The following is a 22,650-nucleotide window of genomic DNA, read 5'->3' on the forward strand; positions in this document are numbered from 1 at the left end:
TCAATTCCCAGTGACATCAGTGGTCTGCCACCATCTTACTCTTCGTCTCGCTGGTGGAAGAAGGTGGGGTTAGGCCTCCCTCATAGTGCACCCTCGTTGTGAAATCATTCTGGTGATCAGGAGTTTGGAAACTGCAAAGCACAGCCCTTCCACTGGGTGGAGTGTATTATTTTGCCTGATACCAATGAGTCTGTTTTCTTGATTTATGTAGCAGAGAAGGTGTGTATGATATCAGCGTGTCACCCACAGGTGTATCTAGGTAAGTGAATCCTCCCTGGAAAGTTCATAATTATTTTTCAGTTAATAGTCTCTTAAAATGTTCTACTCCCTTACTTGAGATAGGTAACTTCTGCCTCTGAAAATCTTGGGGAGTGAGACTTTGGTAATACCTCTTTTTATATAACATTTCTGACTCCAAAACATTTTCATAGCCTCTCTGTCAGGTGTAGTAACTATTCTGCAATTTTTCAGGTGAGAAAATGAGACCCAGGGAGATTAAGTACTTTCTCCTAGTACCACATAGTAACTTAAAATTACAGGTGACCTAGCCTCTACTTCTGTTCTTTGAATGCTCCATTTTATTACTATTATATTACATTATATATATCATTTCATTTATTATCGCATTAATCATATTACTACATATATTTTTATATGTGTTACATTATGTTAATCTTTAATCTACATGAGTAAGTTAATACCTTAATCTACATTAAGGTAGATTTCATTAAAGTTAAAGCATGTGCAATTTAGGGTATAGTAGGCATTAATCATTATTAAAATGAAAATTTTGGAAGCATCCCCTTAATGCATGAGTTTGCTAAGTCACTATAAAATAATTTATTTTAAATGGCCATTTAAAATAAATATATCAGAACTTGCATATCTAAATGAATTGCTTAGCAAGAGCTTCAGAATCTCTTTTAAAGCAAGTTTAACAGTCACACAGGAAAACCAGTTGCATTATTTTGGTCGCATCTCATTGTTAAACAGGTATGGCTTCAGGTGCGTTTTGGCTCTGAAAAAATCAAAGATACCTTCAAAGAGTGAAGTTTGACAGAATGTTCCAAGGGCTTTCAGAACAAAGAAGGATATCCAAAATGATTTTGAGCTGACTTGGCATTAATGAAATAAGTATATATTCAGTGACAGAAAGAACCCTCATTTGGAAGTGTTTATTTTGATACAGTCATAAATGGTCGTTTTCCCTACAACTGACATAGTCTCAGAAGACAACCAATTGTTAGAATAACACAGGGCCAGGCATTTTGTTAGTTTGCTTTTCACAGTGAGCCTGTGAGGGGGATATCATTTTTGTGTTACAGGTAAGAAAAACCAGCCTTCATAGAAGTTACGTAATTTACCCAAAGTTTCACAGCAAGTGGTAGGGGAGCAGTATTTGAAGTGTGTCTGTAAAAGCCCTCATGCGTTCTTTTTCCTTTATTGCCTCTTATTTGTCTTAACGTGAAAGTTTGTTTCACATCTGGAACATCATGTCCTGCTTGCCAGGGGAGGTATGGCAAGATGAGTTCATCTACCCATGAAAGGAAGCATCCAAATTAACTGACTTCACTAATGGTTAGAGACTAGCCCATCTTTTCTGTGTTCTTTAGTTAATAATGGTTCTTTCTTCATCAAGGGTGTGTTTATATCCTGGCTTTGTTGACCTGAAAGAAGCCGACTGGGTATTGGAACAACTTTGTGAGGTTGTTCCCTGGAAACAGAGGACCGGCATCAGAGAGGGTAAGCACGTGTCTGAGATGGCACTTGTTGCCACTTGGTCTCTCTAGAGACACCGTTGCTTCTTTCACCACGGCCAGTCTTAATTAAACAGAAGAGTAGGGATTTGCCAGCCAAAAGGGACAGGGAAGAGTGTTCCAGGCAGATGAAAGAGCAGGTGGAAGGCCCAGAGGTCAGAGAACAGGGCAGGAGCCAGGAGGTGGCAGTTCAAGGAACCAGAGGATATGTGGTTTGGCTGACCTGTGCTTGACATACTTCTATCTTTTTGAGTTTGTTTGCTACCATTATTACTTCAAATAGTGACAGCTTACCTCTTTCTTCATAGAAACCTCCAGAGCTTTCTTTTTTCCAAATCTGTTCGGCATACGTTCTTGTATGATCCTTATTGCCAGCTTTTTATCCTCATTTTAGTTTCAGTAGAAGAGTCCAGTGTCTTTCCATTTCAGCATTTGTACTCTCCTGAACTTGCAAAGATGACAGGACTCGGAGCCTGCTCCTCCGTGGTCACCCACAAGCAGCACAGCTGCTGGACCAGAGGTGTCCACTGGAGGGCGTCTATGCCCTAGCGTAAAATTTCCTGTCGGGCACGTTGTGTGAATTCAGATTTTCTGTAAAGAAAGAGGCAGAGTATACTGGCTTCATTTGTGGGACTTGGAAGTCAGAATAGGAGTCTGCTTTTTCTCCTAACTCCCAGAGATTCCACAGCAGTGGCAGACTTGGCTTTGATTGCTGGCTTTGTCATTCAAACTAATTGTTAATTTTAGGCAAATTACAGTTACATAGTTTTCCAATTCTTGGTTTTCTGGTCTGTAAAATGGACTAATGATAATACCTATCTTGTGATGATTAAGGGAGGTAATGCATGATAAGTGCTTAGTAGAATGACTGGTGCATACAAGTAAGCCTTCAGTGAATGTTAGCTGCCTTTATAATTATTGTTCTTATTGTAGCAGTTGATATCAATTGTGGGAAAAAATAGTAGATTGTGGATAACCCCCTACTAAATATATTGAACATCAAAAACTTCTGACTACAGTCAGCTACATGCTATGGTTGGTCAGAGCACTTTTTTCTTCATCAAAATCAAAAGGTGGCACATGGATGAACAGTTTATCTTGTTTCTTATATGGATGTTGGTGCCACAGATTCCTGCCAATGAGGGTTCAGACTCCATATCCTGCTTTTTAGACCTTCTCTAATCTGAACCTTTCTGAAGTGCGACTCCGCCCTTGTTTATGTCATCACTGATGCAAACGAGTCACATGTACTCTCAGAGCTTTGCCAATACGGTTTCTGCCAACATACCTTCTCTTGTCTTCTTTCTTTGAGCTCTTACCCATTCTTCTCCTGAAATCCCATGTCCTCAAGGTGGAACCGTGGGTCAGAGCCCATCTTTACTCTGCCTTTGTATTTCTCATAGCTTCTTGCACATTGCATGGTGCTCAGTAGGTACACCTTAAATAGCGTTAAACCATTTCAAAGGCCCTGTATTTTCTTTCTCAGATGTAACTTACAAGCAACCAAGACTTACAGCATGGTATGGAGAACTTCCTTACACTTATTCAAGAATCACTATGGAACCAAATGCTCACGTATGTTGGAATGTTGTTGGTATGGTTTTATGGACTGTGTACTATAAATGTAGAGTACTATAAAATAACAGTACTATAAAATAGCTTGCAGAGTTGCATGATGGTTCCTAGTTTAAAAAATCCTCTGGGTTCAAACACTGAGTTTTTGTGCTTGTCACTCTTAATGTGCTTTTTGATCTAGAGATAAACTCTGAGGATGAGAAAAAAATTGGAACTAGAATAAACTGGAACCAGACTCAAGGATTTCAGGAAGAGGAACCATTTCTTCACATCCCTTCCTTCCCCCAGCTTTTCTGGCCATAGCCTTCTGTGTACACCCTTGTACACGTTTGCTGTGGAGCCAAGTTCTTATGACTGGCCAGTGAGGTCAGAACATCTCCTTCCATTTCTCAGGCTCTTTTGCCATTTGTGAAAAAATCTGGTATTTTTCTTGTTGACTTTGTACTCATTCTGTGGCTGTAGTTCTTAGACTTCCATCTTATCATTGCTTTGGCTTATTTCTTATTTCACATCTTTTGTTTTTAAAAGTTTCCATGACAGTAGACAAAGAGATTCTAGTATATAAATTAAGCTTGTCCAAAGGATAGAGTTAAGGTCCAAGAAATAGCTCCCTGTTTAGTTCCTGGAATCTTGCCCTTTGGCAAATAATTTTATGCTTTATTGAAAGAGACTTTGAAGAAAACGGAGTTTTGCTTAATGGCTTTGGGATACATAGAAATATGACACATTTTAGAGCTTCTAGTAATTTGTTGTAATAAACTACCACTTTACTAACATGTTCAGGGACAGAATATTGATGGGGATGGGAGTGGGGACATGGCTTTTTCACATAAGGAGATAGCTGCATGCTTTTGTTTGTAGGGCTGCATTTAGAATGTGACCCAGGGAAAGGCTGAGACCCTTTATATCTGAGGTTGATTTGGAAACATGAAGAGAACGAAATTAGATCAATCCAACAGATGGCTGGCCACATTTCTGTCAGAATTAATTTACCTTCTTGTCAACAGCCATAGCAGAGAAGTTGAGGATTAAACAGGCTCTAGGGAAGAAGTTCTTTGTCATCATTTTAGCTCATCTTTTAAAACAGGATTTCTCAACCTTGGTGTTACTGACATTTTGGGCTGGGTAATTCTTTGTTGTTGGGCTGTCCTGTACGTCGTGGGATGTTTAGCAGTATCCATGACGTGTACCCGGTAGATGCCAGAAGCACTCTTCACCCAGTTGTGACAACAGAAATGACTCTAAACATTGCCAGGCATCTGCTGGGGGCGGGTGGAGAGGGGGGCAGAATTACCCTTGGCTGAGAACCACTGCTTTAGAATAAACATAAGGCACATGAGATATCCTGATAGAATGGCTGTTTACGCTTTGAGGACTTTTTGACAACCCTTCAAAAGAATTTTTTAATGACAGTCTTTTTCTTACAATGTATGTAATATGAATTTATTATTGGAAATTTAGAAACTATAGATAAGCATGAAGAATATTAAAATTTTGGATAATTCTTCCACCTAATGTTTGGCTCCAGTCTTTTTTTTTTTTTTTAGGTAAATATATAGAGTTTTTCTATAAAAATAACAATTAGGTACACTGCATTTCATTTAACTATATCCTTAACATATATCATTGAATAGTCTTTTACATCATATTAATAGCTACATAATATTCCATAATCTACGTGTACATACCCTAATTTATTGAAGCAAGCTTTTTTGTTAGATGTTAAGGTTGTCAAATTAGAATTCTTTAATTTGAATTTGGCTGGCTTATAACTTTGTATTTACTGCTAACAGATTTAGTTTGTTTATATCCCATCTTGAACAAAATCAAAAGAGATGCCTCTTTCATAGGTTTTTTTAAGGGTATATGTGTGTGTTCGGGGTTCTTGTTTAATTTTAACTTTAAAAATTATTATTACCTCAAGCTTAATAACCCAAAGCACAGAGGCAAATTCAGTCAGAGGTTATTAAACTTCCTTTAGTCTTTTTTGACCTAAATCTTATATGAACCTGATGTGTGAAAACCAAGGAGTGCCTTGACTGGCTGGGGTCCCCCCAGCTTGACCCTTCTTCTGTCCTCCCATAATCCCAGAGAGACACCTCTGTGGTACCTAGGACTGTGCAAAACACTTTGAAATCCACTGAATAGGTCCTTTTACTTCTGTGATTCATATTTTCTCATACTCTTTTCCTCAAATGTCTTTTAAGGATAGAATGCCTTCACTGAACGGTGAGATGATGCTGAATTTTAATTTAGACATTCAGTTCTGAGGGATCTGTATATAGAGTATTGGTTGGAGAGTCTAAATTAATCCTCTAGTTCATTATCCCCTTTTTTCTCCTTACTTCACCACCAAAAATAGCCAGTAAAAATATATACCCACTTAGAAACATAATGCAAACTTGGAGTTATCACAGTGCTCAGTCCCTAAGCAAGTCAGGGAAGTGCTAATTAGTTTCCCAGTCACATTGCAGAAAAGCTATCTTCCTCTTTTACTTTCTTGTTTTTCTTGCTAAGTGTATAATTCTAGCATCTGATCTTTATCTCCGTGAAGATAATAGCCATAAAACAAATAGGAAATACAGCTTGCTAACATTATTATGGAATTTCACTTTGACATTTATTCTCTTGAACATAGGTTAGTTTAATAACATTTATGTTTCACTGATGTGAGTTTGGTTTGTTGTTGTCATTGTTTATTTTAAAAAATCCTCTGCGTAGAATGTAATGTTCATATCCATAATAAGGAACCCCAGTTTACCACAATTTCTACATCACAGCAAAGCTGAGTGATTCCGTGGCAGTTTTACCTGACAGTAGCCATGGGATATACTTAGAATATTATGCTTGCCTTGCTGAAGATGTATTCCTTCACTGCAATACATTGAACATGACTTTGAAGGGATTCTTTAAAGTAGAGTTTTTAAAGTAGACTCTGTGGATACCTGGAAGGGTCCACTAAATCCTTTTGGGGAGTCCACAGGTCAAAACTATCTCTGTAATAATACTAAAACTATATGATACGTGACACTTTCACTGTGCCTAATTTGTGTTGACGATACAAAAGTAACGGTGGATAGAACTGTTGGTATCTTAGCATGAATCAGGGTGTTGTTGCCAGACTATTATGAGTAATCACAGTGTTCTTCCCCACCATGCACTTCCAGTTTAAGAAAAAAAAGCTGATTTCATTTAAGAATGTTCCTCGAAGCAGTAAACATTACTACTTTTATTAAGTCTCAATATTTGAGTTCATCTCTTTTTAATAGTTTGATGAAATGGAAGGTATGCATAAAGCACTCCTGCTACAAAGCCAAGTATAATGGTTGTCAAGGAAAAACACTTGTGTGATTGTTTAAGCTATAGCTGAACTATCTGCTTTTATCATGGACCACATTTATTTGGAAGAACAACTGACAGACAAACTGTAGTTATTCAGACTTGAATATTTGGCAGACGTAAATGAATGAAGTGACTGTCACTTCAAGGGGAACAGTAGATATGATTTGTTACTTATAAAAGTTGAGTTTCCAAGCAAAATTACTAATTTGGAAAAAGTCATATCTGTCACTTTGAGCCTGACCTCTTCCTATTACTTAGACTTTTCTGATGAGATCATTGGTAATATTAATGGATATGATTTTTTATATCGTATAATGAAATGTGTCAGCAGGAGATCTGCATTACTCATTGGATCAATATTTTCCACATGACCAATACTTGATATTACAGAATCATGCAAGATTAAAAGACTCACTCAAAGTGCAGTCTGGCCCAGTGGATTTAAATGTAAGAGAATATGAGAAGTTTATTGATATGGTTTCAGATTCCACACTGTAACTAACCTTTAAGAAATCAGTACTTGTTGAGTTTTGGTGTAATATCAAAGAATATCCACAATTATTTGGAAAGGCTGGAAAAGACTCCTCCATTTTCTAACTACATATCCGTGTGAAGCCAATTTTCTTCATATACTTCAACAAAAACAACATATTGTAACAGATTGAATGCAGAAGCAGATAGGAGAATCAACTCTCTTGAAACAAACATTAAAGATATATGCAAAACAGTGCCACTTTTCCTGCCATTTTTTTTTTGTATTGGAAGATACAGTTATTTTTCATAAGATAATATTTGTATTAACATATAATGGGTTTGTATTTTTTTTAATGAATTAACCAATAGTTTAATTTTTTTAGTTTTAATTTTTAACATGATAAACATCATAGCTGCAGCCCATATAAACAGGTTCTTTGGGGGTCCTCAATCATTTTTGATAGTGGTGTGAGAACCACTGTCATAAAGGAAGCTCTGTAATGCACTTGGGGTTTCTTGGAGAAAGGACAGAATTCTTTTTTTTTTTTTTTTTTTTTTTTAATTTTTTTTTTTCAACGTTTATTTATTTTTGGGACAGAGAGAGACAGAGCATGAACGGGGGAGGGGCAAAGAGAGAGGGAGACACAGAATCGGAAGCAGGCTCCAGGCTCTGGGCCATCATCAGCCCAGAGCCCGACGCGGGGCTCGAACTCACGGACCGCGAGATCGTGACCTGGCTGAAGTCGGACGCTTAACCGACTGCGCCACCCAGGCGCCCCAAGAGAAAGGACAGAATTCTAACAACTAATACAGCCATGCTGATTGTAACTCCCCAAGTACAGCGTAAGGTCAGGGGTCATAGCTTCCTGTAGTATATGTGGCAAGACTGTGTTCCAAATATAAACTACATACAAGAACTGGGTGCTCAGGAGACAGGGCTGTGGAATCTGTTTAAACTGTATGTAGTTCACAGCCCATGTATTTATCAAGGCCACGTCATGATTCCATTCTGTACAATGTTTTTTCCTTCTAGGTTCTATTTTTAGGAAGATAGCCACTCTGGAAATATTAAATACCTTTTTTAAAAGCAATTCTGTCATTCATGATAAAATAGAAATCGAATGAACAGAGAGCCACCCAGCAGAAAAGTTGTTTGATTCCTCAGACTTCGGTCTGTATCTGCCAACTACCTGGCAACCCATCAGCCATGGCGGCAGAGCCCAGACTATTCCATTCACCTTCTTAATGACTCACTGAAGTGACTGCCCTGAATATAATGACACTTGCTTCTTTGTGGGGTCATGTATTTAACACAGAACAGTTGAGATGGGTAGAAAGGCTTGGTCCTCATGATAGTGCTGTACCAAATTTTAGTACCTTAATAAAATGATAGAGGTCAATTTGCTTCAAAATAGAAATAATGGGAGGGAATTAAACTATTCCTCTTGCCATTGGTTATTGCATTCCAAGTGTGTTTTGCTTGTTCCATGGCCCTGTTGATTTAAGACTGACTTTGCACTTTCTGTTTTACATGTGGCTGTCCCTTCTCTTGGCCTGATGATTGCAGTGGCATCCTGTGCTGCTCACGCTGAAGGACCAGATTGAAAAGAACACTGGCCACACCTTCAACTCCTTGCTCTGCAACCTTTACCGAAATGAGAAAGACAGTGTCGACTGGCATAGTGACGATGAACCGTCGCTAGGGAGATGTCCCATCATTGCTTCGCTGAGTTTTGGTGCCACACGCACTTTTGAGATGAGAAGGAAGCCCCCACCAGTGAGTATTCTCTCTTTTTTTTTTTTTTTTCATGTTCTTCCTGCCTTCTAATATTCTGTGAAAAAAGTAGAGTTCTTAAAAGCTGCTGTTTTCAGGTTTAGAGGGTAAGAGTACATGTTTTGTTGTTGAAACCTGTTCAACTGATCGCCTACCCCATGGTTACCTTTTGTCTCCCAGAGTGGCCATTTATTCATTCATTCACTTATCCAACAGAAATTGCTTGCCATGTGCCAGGCTTCGGGGGCTCATTTCCTTTGGTGGAAAGAACAGAGATAGCTCCTGTCCTCATGGATACAGGGGATAGACAGATGTTACTAATTACTGAAATGACTGAAATTATGATAAGTGCTGTGAAGGAGGGGTTATAAAGGGAAGACTCGAGCTGGGAGGTACAAGACTGGAAAGGAAGAAAGCATGAGGAAGACACCCCTGAGGAAGGCTTCATTGTAAGTCTTCTCCATGGCAGTGTTGCCACCTTTCTGGAAGGGAACATCGTGAGCATCCTCATTGCCTTCTTAGCCATCTTCTGAAATACGGATGAACCTGTAATTCTCTCAGAAAGATGAAGTTCAAGCCAAATTCTCAGAGATGGTTGTCCAAATTCAGGGAGAGAAGCAGTAACTAAACATAATAACTTTAGTTTTCCGTCCTGGGTTTTACGTATGTTATAGGATATTTCAGGGACACTAGGAGTTTTGACTTTCTTAAATCAAAAAAGTATAAGACCCTAGGATTAAGATAGGTAGAAAGGTAGTAGAAACTCAAAGAAAAGAGCAAACCTCTACCAAATGATCTTATTATCTTTGTGTCTTTCTCTTACCAAGGTTCCCAGTCATTTAGTTTATAACAGTAAACCAGAGCCAGTCAGTGTGGAAAGGCTTATAAGGCTGTGTTTAGAATATGACCTAATCCAGACCAAATAATTATTAGCCTGCCAGTGCTCATGTCTGTTTTTCATCAGATATGCTTCCTCTAAGAACATAGTTAATGGACTGGGCTGCTTTCCTGACATGTATTTCGGTTTCCAAGCATGGTATTTTGAAGCATATTGTGTTATTTTGCATTTATGCCATTAGGCAGCTTTTGTTGGTATAATTTCCCTTGATTAGGTTTTCTTTGCTTTGTTTCTTTGGTCTGTGCTAGCAGGGGATTGTCAATTGCCAGTGATGTATTGAGTGAACTTGCTTCTGAGCAGTTTGACTGGCCTTCCCAGTTTCATTGGTGATTGATTAGCCTTCTCCTGTACCAGGGGGAGTACCACTTGAGAAGCAGACGACCCAACCTTTGCCATACTCTCTTTGGATATGGTTATGCTTTTATATGCGGCCTTCTACTCGGTGAAAACCCAGTCAGATAAATTACATGAATAATTCATCCTGCCCTTGGTAAGGCTCCTGTTATGTGAATAGCAGAGGAACACCACATGTTTCATTTTTAAGTTCAGATCCTCTTCTCAAGCCGGACATAACCACACCAACTTTTTGTCAAGCCTGGTCCTGGGATCTGGCTGTAGCAGTAATTCAGTAAGATGAAGTCATCTTTTCCCTCCTGGTGCTGTGCCTTCCTATGGAAGTCACCCTTCCATCTCTCCAAGTGGCACGTCCGCTGGTAGAGCCAGCACGATGTTTGGGATAATCCTCACTTGCAGCCTTACAGGTATTTTCTTTGTTGCCAGGTAGTTACTTGTCCAATCACTGTTTCTTTACACACATACAGTCACATACACATACACACCACCCCTTTCTTAAAAACACTTGTGGCCTATTTACAGATTTGAAGCTTAAGGATTCCCAAAGCATGCTTTCTGGATAATTAGTTTTACTGTAGAAGCAGTTTCCAGTCATTAAGCATTAGCAGTGTTCTTGTGCCCAGAATATTCCCATTCCATTTCCCCTCCAGGCAACTGAAGGTCTTCATTTTCGCATATAAAAACATTATTCGTGGCCATCAAGAGCTATTTCTTGGTAATAAACCTCACTTACGTTATAGGTTAAAGAGTAGATGGGTAATACAACTACCACACAGCCTTGTGTCCGAAAGCAACCATTTGGAATAAAGATCTCTATTTGAGGGAGATGGCCCATACTGAAGGTTTATCTTCTGAAGTCTTACAGTTTATTTTGATGAGTGTAGTGAAAGCACAGGTCATGAAATACTAAAGATGTGGTAAAGTCCCTGTAATTGTCTGCTAGTAGCAAGGGAATCTGCACTACACTCATGATGGCAGATTTGACAAAAATATAGACCTAGTAAGTAAGAAAATTCGTCTGAGATCTTAAAGTTGGCTGAGAAAACAGATTTGGGAAGAAATATAAAGGTGTCAATGCCTCACCTCAGACTATTGACTGTAATCAGTTTTGGCTTCCTGCGTCATCGTAATTATGATTAATTTTGAAGTAATTGCATGTCCTTTCAATTCTGGCTTTTGTTTAAAATAGGAAAATTGAATACATATTAAAAAAAATTTTTTTTAAAGGTTGCGGGGGGGCGCCTGGGTGGCTCAGTAGGTTGAGCATCCGACTTCAGCTTAGGTCATGATCTCGCGGTCTGAATTTGAGCCCCGTGTCAGGCTCTGTGCTGACAGCTCAGAGCCTGGAGCCTGCTTCAGATTCTGTCTCCCTCTCTCTTTGCCTCTCCCCTGCTCATGCTCTGTCTCTCTCTGTCCAAAATAAATAAATATTTAAAAAAAATTTTTTTTAATGGGAAAATTGAAGGGTGCCTGAGTGGCTCAGTCAGTTAAGTGTCCGACTTCAGCTCAGGTCATGATCTCACAGTTCGTGAGTTCAAGCCCCGCATCAGGCTCTGTGCTGACAGCTCAGAGCCTGGAGCCTGCTTTGGATTCTGGGTCTCCCTCTCTCTCTGCTCCTCCCCCGCTCATGCTCTATCTCTCTCTCCTTCAAAAATAAATAAAAAATTTAAAAAAAGGTTTTTTTAATGGGAAAATTGAAGGTTAATATATTGGGAATTATAATCATGCATTACTGAACCCAGTTTATTTAAAAATGGCTTTTATCCCCCAGAACCTGTAAGTTCCATTCTTGGGTAAACAAGACCCAAGTTTAAACTTTTGGAAAGACTTGTTCAAGTTTTTTAACATAGATTTCAAAAAATTCAGGGCTCCACAAATCTAGCTAAACTAGAAGTGCACAGAAGCCTTTCTTTGAGTTGACAGCCTTAGGGTGCATCATCTTTATCTTATTATAATGATCTCTTTTCTGAAGGATTGAAAGGAAGTGGTTATTGCAAATCTGTGTCTACTTTTCTTTCTAAACTCCAGTGAGAGCTCTGAGAACATGACTCATGATTCATACAACTCAAGGTAAAAGCATAAATTAAAAAGCATAAATTACGTTAGTCTTCTGTGTAGAATTTGTAGGAGTCTGACTTTCTGTCAGGAAACTCTTAGGAACCTAACTTAGTATGCCACTGTGGGTTGTAATTTTCATGTCTGTCAACAAGACATTCGGAATGTTAGAGGTTGTGGGAGGGCATCTCTTGTCAAAATCCAGTTCGTTTTAACCTATCAGAAGGGAATCTAAATACCTGTTTGACTTGAGTCAGAGTTTCTCATCTGGAAGTGACATAGAAGAATCATAAGATTTTTGTGTACTTTATTCAAGTATGCAGTTTTGAGACAGAAAAGCATATGTTTTGGGCCACTTTTTCTTTTTTTTTTTTTTAAACATTCAGTCTCCTCCACCCCTGCAGCAGCTGTTTGTTGTGCAGTCTGGCACTTTAGGCAGATCTCTGTAGCTGCTGCTCTTCTGAAAGCTGCCCCAGTTCTACACATTGCATTCCTCACAATTTCTCCCTGTGCCGAGATGGTGAGGAGATCTTTGTTTTCCTAAGTATGAGGGCCCCTCTGATTCATACAGTTGGCTCAGTCAGCTTCATGCATGCATCATCCCCAGGACAGACATTTCTCTCCCCTAAGAGATCCTTCTTCACTGTTCTCTAGTCCAAGCAGGCAACTCCTGCCCGTTCAGTTCGATTTCAGAGTAACTTACATTTCCTTTAATGGTAACAAGGTACCTGGGGGCATGGTAGACTTGCTTGATCTTGCCGTTCCATTCATCCCATCCCTTCTTTTGTTAATTCAGTTAAAGACAGAGTGGATGGCACCATATCTGTCTTCCAGACAATATCAGGATATACTATCTCAAGACAGAAAGCTTACCAAATATACTTGAGTAGACATTTTTTAGAAACCAAGAACCTTTTTTTATTCTATCAAGCTGGGCTCATTAAAGTTTGTCTACACTCCTTGTCCCAAACCTAGTTGTACTTTCCAAAATGCATCGTGTCCCTGCTGTAAAGATTAGTCTCGTTCTTTTCCCAGCTAGCTTTAATTCTATACTGAAAAACAAGCCAGAAAAGGAACCACAAAAGCCATTTGGCAGGCTGCTATTTCTCTGTCGGTTACCATGGAAACAGTGATGGCTGAGTTGGGGGGATATTAGATAATAGCAGGAAGTTTGTGATGTGCTGGAGGTTTAGATGCCAAAAGCCTTGTTTTTGTAGCACATTATGTATGGATAAGCTCCGTCTTTGATCAGCCGAATCCTAAAAAATATCCACCTCAGGGTGATTGAGTTGAGGCAAGTTCAGCATTTCTGTAGCCACTTCTCTCTCTAACACCTTCTGAAGAATGTGAACCTTATTTGTAGCACCAGAAGAGATGGTTGTAAAACCACTTCCTATGGTGGAGGCTCTGAGAGTCCCCAGTGAATTGGAGTTCCTACTACCTATCTTGCTAATTGATTTTTTGCCCACTACTGGGAAGAGTGGAGTATGAAAAGGTCAGTTTGGTCATAAATACTGATATTTTTCCAGAACCTCAGAAGAAATGAAGATCTTAGAATCCAACATACTGTAATACTGACTAGCTTAAATTTGAAAGGTGACTAAATTACACTGTGCAGTATTTGATGGAGCAGTAACTGAACCTCCGCTTTAGCACCCCACTGCTGCTGGCCCAGTCATCCATATTGCTTTTTTTTTTTTTTTTAACTTTATTTATTTTGAGAGTGAGAGAGCGAGAATACAAATGGGGAAAGGACAGAGAGAGACAGAGAATCTCAAGCAGGCTCCGTGCTCAGCATGGAACCCCATGCGGTACTCGCGCCCACAAACCGTAAGGTCATGACCTGAGCCGATATCAAGAGTCGGACAGTCAATCCACTGAGCCACCCAGGTGCCCCCAGTCATCCATATTTCTTAATCAGCCCCTCTTCGGATTACAGCATCTATTCTGAGGAGTTACAAGAAATACTGGAAAGAAATTGTTAATAATCATTGTTCTTTCAATATATCCCTAAATGAAGTCTAGAAAGTCAGTTTTTATTTTTTGTATCTGTCACTGATGGTAAAAAGCACCTATCTTCCTCATTTATATCTCTTTTTTTTTGCAAATGGGGTGATGATTGGTAGCTACTTTATCGGAGCAATAGAAAAGTTACCCCATGAAAGGCACTATGAAAGTTTTTGCAATAATCAGTGCATTTTTAAGCTATTAAGAATAGTAGATGCCACAGTGACTTTTCAGATGTGGAAAATTGGAAAAGGAAATGAGTAGTAGTGAAACCAAAATCCCAAGATTCCCTTGGCCTGTGAAATGGAGTAGAAGGGAGACTCGCAGAGGGTGAAGTGGCCTGTGGAACGGGAATGGTGACTGAGTTTTTGAGCTGCTATCTCTAGGGCTAGTTAGTGGTTTGGAGAGAGTGAGTGAGTGGGTGGGTAAATGAAAATGTGCATGTTTGAGCAGATAAAGCTAAGTAGTTTTAGTAAGACTGAATTATCTTCAGACTTGAAATCCCATAAGAGTTGGAATCATCATTTGCTGCCTTGGGGCCTTGTCTCAGTTGGAATCCATACCCTCACTGCCACTGGGAAGAATTCACTTTTTGCCAAGGACCATCTAGTTTTATAGTGCCACCAATGGTCCTTTTAGTCTTGGGAGAACAACCTTTTCCAAAGTGATTCATCAGATTTGCATGTGATTAGGAATGGGGTCTGCTTCCAAACTTGTCTTTTTAAAACAGTGTCCCAATGTGAGAATTTTGTCCTCCCTTTGCCATACTCATAAAAACTATTCCTAACCCTTCTGGTGATGTTCTCCTCTTTCCCAGGTGCAGTTTTCATGGTAGATGACTGCTTAGCTGGGCAGAAGAGAGCTTAGTGAGTTTGAGGAAGGAGAAGGAGGCCCCACACCAGAGCAGAGTGAGCAAGCGAGGAGCAGAGCAGGTGATAAGATGGGGAGAGCAGACAGGGGCCAGATCATGCAGAGGCTCAGGAGCCTCAGGAAGGAGCAGATTTTAAGTACATCAGGAAGCCATGGAAACGTGTTAAGCAGAAGAATGACATGATCTGATGGACAATTTTATAAAAGTAAGTTGCTGCTGTGCGGAGCCTGGACTAAAAAGGAGCAAGAGTGGAAGCCAGGAGACCAGTTAAGAACTTTTGATACTTTGTGCATACCTGGGACCAAGGCAGAGAAGGACAGAGGTGGCCAGGTCAATGACATGAGCTCAGAGGAACAGGGATTTTTTTTTTTTTTTTTTTTTTTTTTTACATTTACTTATTTATTTATTTTTGAGAGACAGAGACAGAACACAAGCAGGGGATGGGCAGAGAGAGAAGGAAACACAGAATCCGAAGCGGGCTCCAGGCTCCGAGCTGTCAGTACAGAGCCCAACGCAGGGCTCTAATTCACAAACCGCGAGATCATGACCTGAGCCAAAGTCGGACGCTCAACCTATTGAGCCCCGCAGTCGCCCCTGGAGCAGGGATTTTTAAGAGAGGTATAGCAATAGTGGTCTGAAAGTGTTAATGTGGATTATCTCCTGGCTCTCTGGATGGGACAGACAAGATCACTTTCCACATGAGAAGTCTTCAGAGATTTGAAATCCTAGAGATGGCTAGGTTTCAATTAAGACAGGCAAGTCAAGGGAACGTTCAGAGCACATGAGGTTGGGGATCTAAGGGTGTTTGCTCATCACTGACTGGGAATTCCAGAGGACATAGTGCACAGGGGCAGGAAGGACCAGAGGACATAGTGCACAGGGGCAGGAAGGAGAGAGTTTGGGGAGGCGGTGGGAAAGGGGGAGTTGTGTCTGATCAGGTGATATCCAGGAACGGGTTGGGAATGAGTTGTCTTGTTTTAATGGATGACTAGAGAACCCTGCACTTTTGCTAGTGACTGAGGTCAGCTGGATGTCAGACATGGTGGAATTTGTCCTCATATGCTCTTAGAGGAAGGAGAACATTAGTTTCTGTTTCTACAGTCTTGGGGGTGGGGGAGCTCTTTCAAGATAATAGTTTAAGTTGCATTTCTTGGAAATATATTACCAAGAACGGAATCATCATTTCATGAAGTCTTCTGATTTTAAATGCACATTCAGTGTCTCTAGAATGACTGTAACAGTAAGTGTAAAGCCATGTTTATTTTTGCCGAAATTCAGTACCTTCTTGCCCCCATGCTACCCCCCCAGTACAATGTCAACAACAAAGCTGAACAACAAACGCTGTCAGCAGGCATTTCACTCCATTTGCCTTTCAGTGTGTCCAGTCCAGAAGGAAAGGCAAGAAGTTCTCATGCTAGGCTGATGTACAGTGCTAAGTTTTAGATGCCTGCAGAGAGAGCCTCCGTTGCATTGAACAATTGCCCAGACCTCCCCAGCAAGAGGTCGGGAGGTCTTATTGAACTATTGAGATCACTGGTCATCTCTGGTATAGGGTGATTGATTGCCCATACCAGTCCCTCATGCTTACTTCGTATTCTCACTCACCTCATCAGAACCTTCCATGGTAAATCAGTACCAAAAATCAGGAAAGAGTTGGGTAAACACCCAAAGATTTGTATCTGGCAAAGGAGTTTAAAACCGGTTTTGAATAGATAACCTTGGCAATTTCAGATCTATGCTCTTCCAGCAGCCTTTTACTTGTAGCAGATCTTATTTCAGAAAGAGCTGCTTTTCTTTTTAAAGTAATGTATTTCAGATCAATATTGAGGATGCCATCATTTAAAGCGTGGTTTGAGTCAGCAGAATAACTAGAGATGACATTGTCGGGTCCTAGCTTTATTCTCTTTCCATAAAAAATAATATTAAAAAATGTTACCACTGTGAACAGTAAGTCCAGCTGTGTTCTTGTATCAACACTGTAGGAACAGTTTCGTATTCCAAATACAGCTGCAAGTTTAGGTGATCCGTGAAGCAGTCTAGAAGCCAGCCAGGTTCTCAAAGGCAAGGGAACACCACAATTTGATTGGGAAAACAAGCTGAAAAAAAATCTTTAAAAAAGCAGAGAGGGAAACTTTATTGGCATAGTCGTAAGTTGGGAGATAGGGCAAGTAAATGGACAGCTGGCCCTCAGCAGGTTAAGCGGCTGTAACATGGGCTAACATTCAGTTTTCAATAATCATTTCAGTCTGCAAAAAAGCCTTAATCATACTTGTCAATCAGTTCTACCATGTATCTGATCCTTGGACCAGAAGGCTGGGGAAATCTCTTTATATCTGTTACCATCTTGAGAAAACACTGTGCTTGACTCTGCAGGCATTCTTACTTACACCTGGGGTGGTTTTGGGTTTGTTTACTTGCTTTTGAAGTACAAATTCGGGAGTAAGTTTTCTATGTCTGCAGTTTCCCTTTCCTTACAACTTAACTCACTCTTTTTTTTTTTTTTTTTTTTATCGTTTATTTATTTTTGAGACAGAGAGAAACAGAGCATGAACGGGGGAGGGGCAGAGAGAGAGGGAGACACAGAATCGGAAGCAGGCTCCAGGCTCCGAGCCATCAGCCCAGAGCCCGACACGGGGCTCGAACGTGAGATCGTGACCTGAGCTGAAGTCGGACGCTTAACCGACTGAGCCACCCAGGCGCCCCTTAACTCTTAAAACACCTGTTCTATAGATCCACCCCACCACTTTGCTAATATACAGATACCATTGTCCAAAAAAGCCTTTTCCCGATTGTCATTCTGTTCTTCCTTGTAATACCGTATCCATCACCTCACTGCTGGAAACTCGGCCATTTCTTAGCTCCCTTTTCCTTTCCTAATCTCACACTTTTCTCATTGCTATTTCCATACCTTTTTAAAGGTTTTTCCTTTACATTCAGCCTCTAAAGTGTGGATATTCAAGATTATCTTTGATTCTGTTATCTTTGTTTATATGAGTTTTTAGGAGATTATAAACTGGCAATAGATTGTAAATGCCATATGGGCAAGGTCAGTTTCTGTCTTATTATGTCTCCAGGATTTAGCATTGTGTGTGTGTTGGTTATATAAGTTAATAAACAAGATTTCACTTGCTCTTATGGCTTCAACTGTTCCTTCTTTGGTGGAGTGACTTCTGAATCTCTTATCTCCAGCTTTGACTTTTATCTCACTTAGGGATCACATGTACATATTCACAGGACATTGCCACCTATAATAGCACATGTGACTTGACCTGAAAATGTAAAATCAGATTTATTGTTCTCTCAGAAAACTCCACAGTTCCATCTGCTAATAAGTTCATTTATGTTCACGATATCACTGTTCTCTTGGTCAGGTTCACGTGTAAGTTATTTTTAGTTCTTTCCTGTTCTCTTAATTGTTTTAATTCCCAGATCTTCTTAATTTGTTCTTGAATCCCTCTCCTAGTGGCCATCTTTATCCCAGGCTCTTTTTACCACATACCTAGGGTACTGAAATGTCTTTTAATTTCAATCTTTTCTCTCCCAGTTCTATTTGATGCCCAGATGACAGCTATTTTCAGGAATAGGTCACTCTCTCTCTCTATCTCCTCTCTTCTCTGTCCCACAATTACTAACTGAGCACCTACTATGTGTCAGGTGCTATGCTCAAATCTGGGGATATAGCAGTGAATATGACAAGTATGGGGCCTTTCTCATGGAGGTCATAGGAGCTAGACTACAATCAAATGAACAAAGAGCAACGATCACAACTTAAATAGAAGGTGGGAGACTCTGTGGTACTGCTGGTTTGGACTAAGGTGGTGGCAGTGGGGATGAAGAGAAGAGGATGAACTTGAGGCATGATTTTGAAGGTGAACCAATAAAACTTGCATTTCTACTTTAGAGGTAAGGGTAAGAATCGAGAGTGACTCCCAGGTTCATGGCTTGAGCAGTTGGTGGGTAGCTCCTCGGAGGAGGAGGAGCAGGGACTTTTGCATTTGATTGTGGTCTTGTTGAAGGAGGATTCATAAATGGAGTTAAGAGTTCTTCTTCTACATGCTAGGTTGAAGAAGCCTGAGACTTCCAGTGGGAAGTAGGCCATTGGCTGTATAGGTCTGTGGTTCAGATGACAGGCCTGTGCTGGAGACGTCATCTGGAAATTGTCAGAATAACAACAGGAAAGTGATGATGATAAATAACAAATGTGTAGGGTTGACTCTGTGCCTGGCCCTGTTCTAAGTGCTTTATAGTCAATCTTCCAGGAATCCCATGGAGTCGATACCACTATTATCCCTGTTGTACAGATGAGGTGGCTGAAGCATCCTGTTAAATCACTTAGTCAGTGTGGCTCAGACAACCGTTGAATTGAGTTAGAACTAGTAATGTAGATAATATGGAAAACTATGGAATTGCACGTCATCATTCAGAGCAAAAGGAGAGCAGAGAGCCAAGATTGAGCTCACTGCTTTCATCGCTTTGTTTTCCAACTCAGAAGCCTTTATTTGCTCCTACTGGAACAAAAGATAAAATGTCAGTTCCTTAGCCAGACTGTCAAATCTTTACATAATCTGTGCCCAGTCTGCCCTGGTGTCTTGCTGTTCCCTGTGTGATCGCCCCATTGTGCGAGGTCATCTCTCTGCTCTCCCTTGCGCTCGCTCTCTGCCTTCTCATTAATGTGCTCCTCTCCAGGATTCAAGGGCCCACTGTAGCCTTGAAGCCTCCAGTGCAGAAACTAATCATAGTTACTGCATGTCAAGGGCTTCCTGAGAGCTCGGAAAATGAGAAACAGGTTGCGGGCCCCCACTTTGTCCTTTCTGCTCATTTGCGTTTGGTTTTATCAGCATCTTCTTGGTAAAATGATGGAAAATTTTCACATAAGTAGCTCATCGACTTACCAGGATCGGGATCACTTGAAGAATCAAAGGGGTCTCACTGTAGACTCAGACCACTAACTCGGAACTATATTCTGCTTTCAAGGGCCTTTTCTCCTTGAGTTGGGTCGCTGAAATTAAGAATGTGTGCCTGAAGTGACATGTGTGTCCTGAGCTTTCTGTCAAGCACTACCGTGTGGAATGGCGAAGCAGGATCAAAGAAGCCCAGCAGATCATAACTGGCCTTGCTCGGGAGCTTCCAGGCTAGGTAGAATGACGAGATGTGGGCATAAAAGGGGTCAGGCGATGGGTCCCACCAGCAGCACGGCTGGGCCGCTCCTGAGGTGAATCTGGTTCTCAGACTTGCTTATGCTGCCCAGCGTTTGAAAAGAAATTGTATTACTTGCCAAAATTTATAACTCGGGAGATTTTTCATAAAAAATCCCATTTCTCATCTTCCCTGGAAAACCCAGAAAATCAGACAACCCTGAGGCAATGGTGAGCTGGAGCTGCGGAGTGGCTACACCTGTGTGCAGGCCCGTGCTCTCCGGTTCTCCGTGGCCCCCGCTCCCCACTCCCCACTGTCTTGTGTCCTACCGCCACTCCTCATTTATGCTGCCTGCTGCTGTTTGTGACCCTTGCGGTTCAGTCCCGTGCCTTGTAATTAGAACGGGAGATATTACAGAATTCCAAAAGGAGTAGAGATCACTTCGGAGAGCACAGTGGAAGGAATAGAAGCTTTAGAGTCCAGCAGATCTAAATTCAAATACTAGCCCTGCCTGCCTCCTGTCAGTCTTCTGCCTTAGAGATGTGCTTTCCCTCTAGCTCCTTTTGCTTACGATAAAATGGGCAATATCACCTCCTTCACAGGGCTGTAATGAGCGTTAGCAATGACGTACACATAGTTCCTGACATGCCTGGCCCCTGGGCAGCATACACTGTGGTTGATCCTATCCAAAAGTATTTGGAAACTTATAAAAAGAAGCCTGGGGGAAATAAAAGCACCAAATTCCAGATAGATTAAAGAGTTAAATCTAAAAAAATGTAGACTTTTTTTTTTTTTTATTAACCAAAAAGGAAATGTAGTTGTATGTTTAACTTCCCTCAGGATGAGAAAAGACTTTCTAAGCATAAAAACCATGAAGGAGAGCCAAAGAAAGGTCAGAGTTGACTCTAAAAGTTTTTGAGCTACTCTACGTTAAATATCATAAACACAGTTAAGGGACAAATAGCAAATGAAAAAAATATTTGCAGAAACTATGACAAAGGGTAAATATCTCACTATCTGTGGTTACAGATCAGTAAGAAAAATACAACATCCTGTAGAACAATGGACAAAGAACATGAGCAGAGAGTTCACAACAGAATAAATGCAAACAGCAAATAGACATGTGAAAAAGTGTTGGACTAGGTTAGTAATTAAAGAACTCTCTGTTTGAATAATGAGTTGTCATTTTCCCCCTAAATTTTTTAGGGGAGGATAAGTACTGCCGTATTTTCCTGATGGAATTAGAAATTTCCACAACCTTCTTAAGAAAGCATTTTGGTACAACAAATCAAACTGCTTTAAGGATCCAGTAATTCCACTTTTGGCAATATATCCTTAGAAAAACACCCAGAAGTGTTTTGCCCAGGATCTACTTGCAGTAGCCTGCCTTCCTGCCTACCTCCTTCCCTCCCTTCTTCCCTCCCTTCTTTCCTTCCTTCCTTCTTTCCTTCCTCCCTCCCTCCCTTCCTTCCTTCCTCCCTTCCTTCCTTCCATCCATCCATCCATCCATCCTTCTTTCCTTTCTTTCTCTCCCTTTCTTTTCTCTTTTTTTTTTTCTTATCAGTACCGGCATATTAAAATCTCAGTGTCTAATAGTATGTTCCTTACTGCTATATTCTTAGCATTAGGCACAGTGCCTGACATAATATAGGTGGTCAAAAAATATTTGTGAGTTTGAAGAAGGAAAGATATGTTCATATAAAGGAATATTATAGAACCACATTTGCGAATACTGTACCTTTAAGATGTAAACACATGCTCACAATATAATGATAAAAATGTAAAGTGCGTAATTATATTTATACAGTGATTCCTGGGCATTCATTGCATGAATTCTGGATAATAGGATTATGTTTTCCTGGTACTTTTCCTCAGTCATTCCCATATTTATTGATATGTGTGATAATATATTTCAAAAGGGCAAGACCACATAATCCTCCTTATAGAACTTATCAGAGAGTAGGAAGGCAGACATTGAACCAGTAATTCACAAGTGTGTCGTTTACTTCAGTGAACTTGTGTTACTCTTACAATAGGAAGAAAAACTATGCTGCTGCTGATTTTCAAGCATTGATGGTTGCTTATAATTTCTAATTAGGATGAGAAAGGAGCGATTCCATGAAAACTCTATATAGAGCTTGTAAAATGTGAACTTAACCTTTCCAGTGGAAAAAAAAATGTTGCGGTTTCCTGTCTGTTGGATAGTTAGTAATGATAGAATGATCAATACACCCAGATTTTTTCCCCTAAATACCATTTTTCTAAAGGAAACTAGGGAGGCTTGTGTCAGGAGGTGGAGGTGAGATTGTAGAACTTTGGGAGGGCCCAGAAGACCTTGGGAATCCTAATCAAGTGTTCAGATAAACTGGCTGTGCTTGGCAAGGATGGAGGGAGAGTGTTGATCATA

At 40.3% G+C, this 22,650-nt stretch overlaps 1 protein-coding gene across 2 annotated transcripts in view; it reads left to right on the forward strand.

Moving 5' to 3' along the window:
- The window catches only part of ALKBH3 (alkB homolog 3, alpha-ketoglutarate dependent dioxygenase), a 33,024-nt gene that overhangs the window by 5,927 nt on the left and 4,447 nt on the right, over positions 1–22,650 (forward strand). For both annotated transcript variants that reach the window (XM_047071883.1, XM_047071884.1), the window contains exons 5-8: positions 212–259; positions 1,640–1,743; positions 3,244–3,332; positions 8,716–8,925. In XM_047071883.1, the coding sequence (XP_046927839.1) occupies positions 212–259; positions 1,640–1,743; positions 3,244–3,332; positions 8,716–8,925 (451 nt within the window). The remainder of the gene's footprint in view (positions 1–211; positions 260–1,639; positions 1,744–3,243; positions 3,333–8,715; positions 8,926–22,650) is intronic.

Source organism: Lynx rufus, unplaced genomic scaffold (assembly GCF_022079265.1).
Source record: "Lynx rufus isolate CCGP_SWC_20201006 ecotype Redwood Valley unplaced genomic scaffold, mLynRuf1.p SCAF_9, whole genome shotgun sequence".
Lineage (NCBI taxonomy): Eukaryota > Metazoa > Chordata > Mammalia > Carnivora > Felidae > Lynx > Lynx rufus.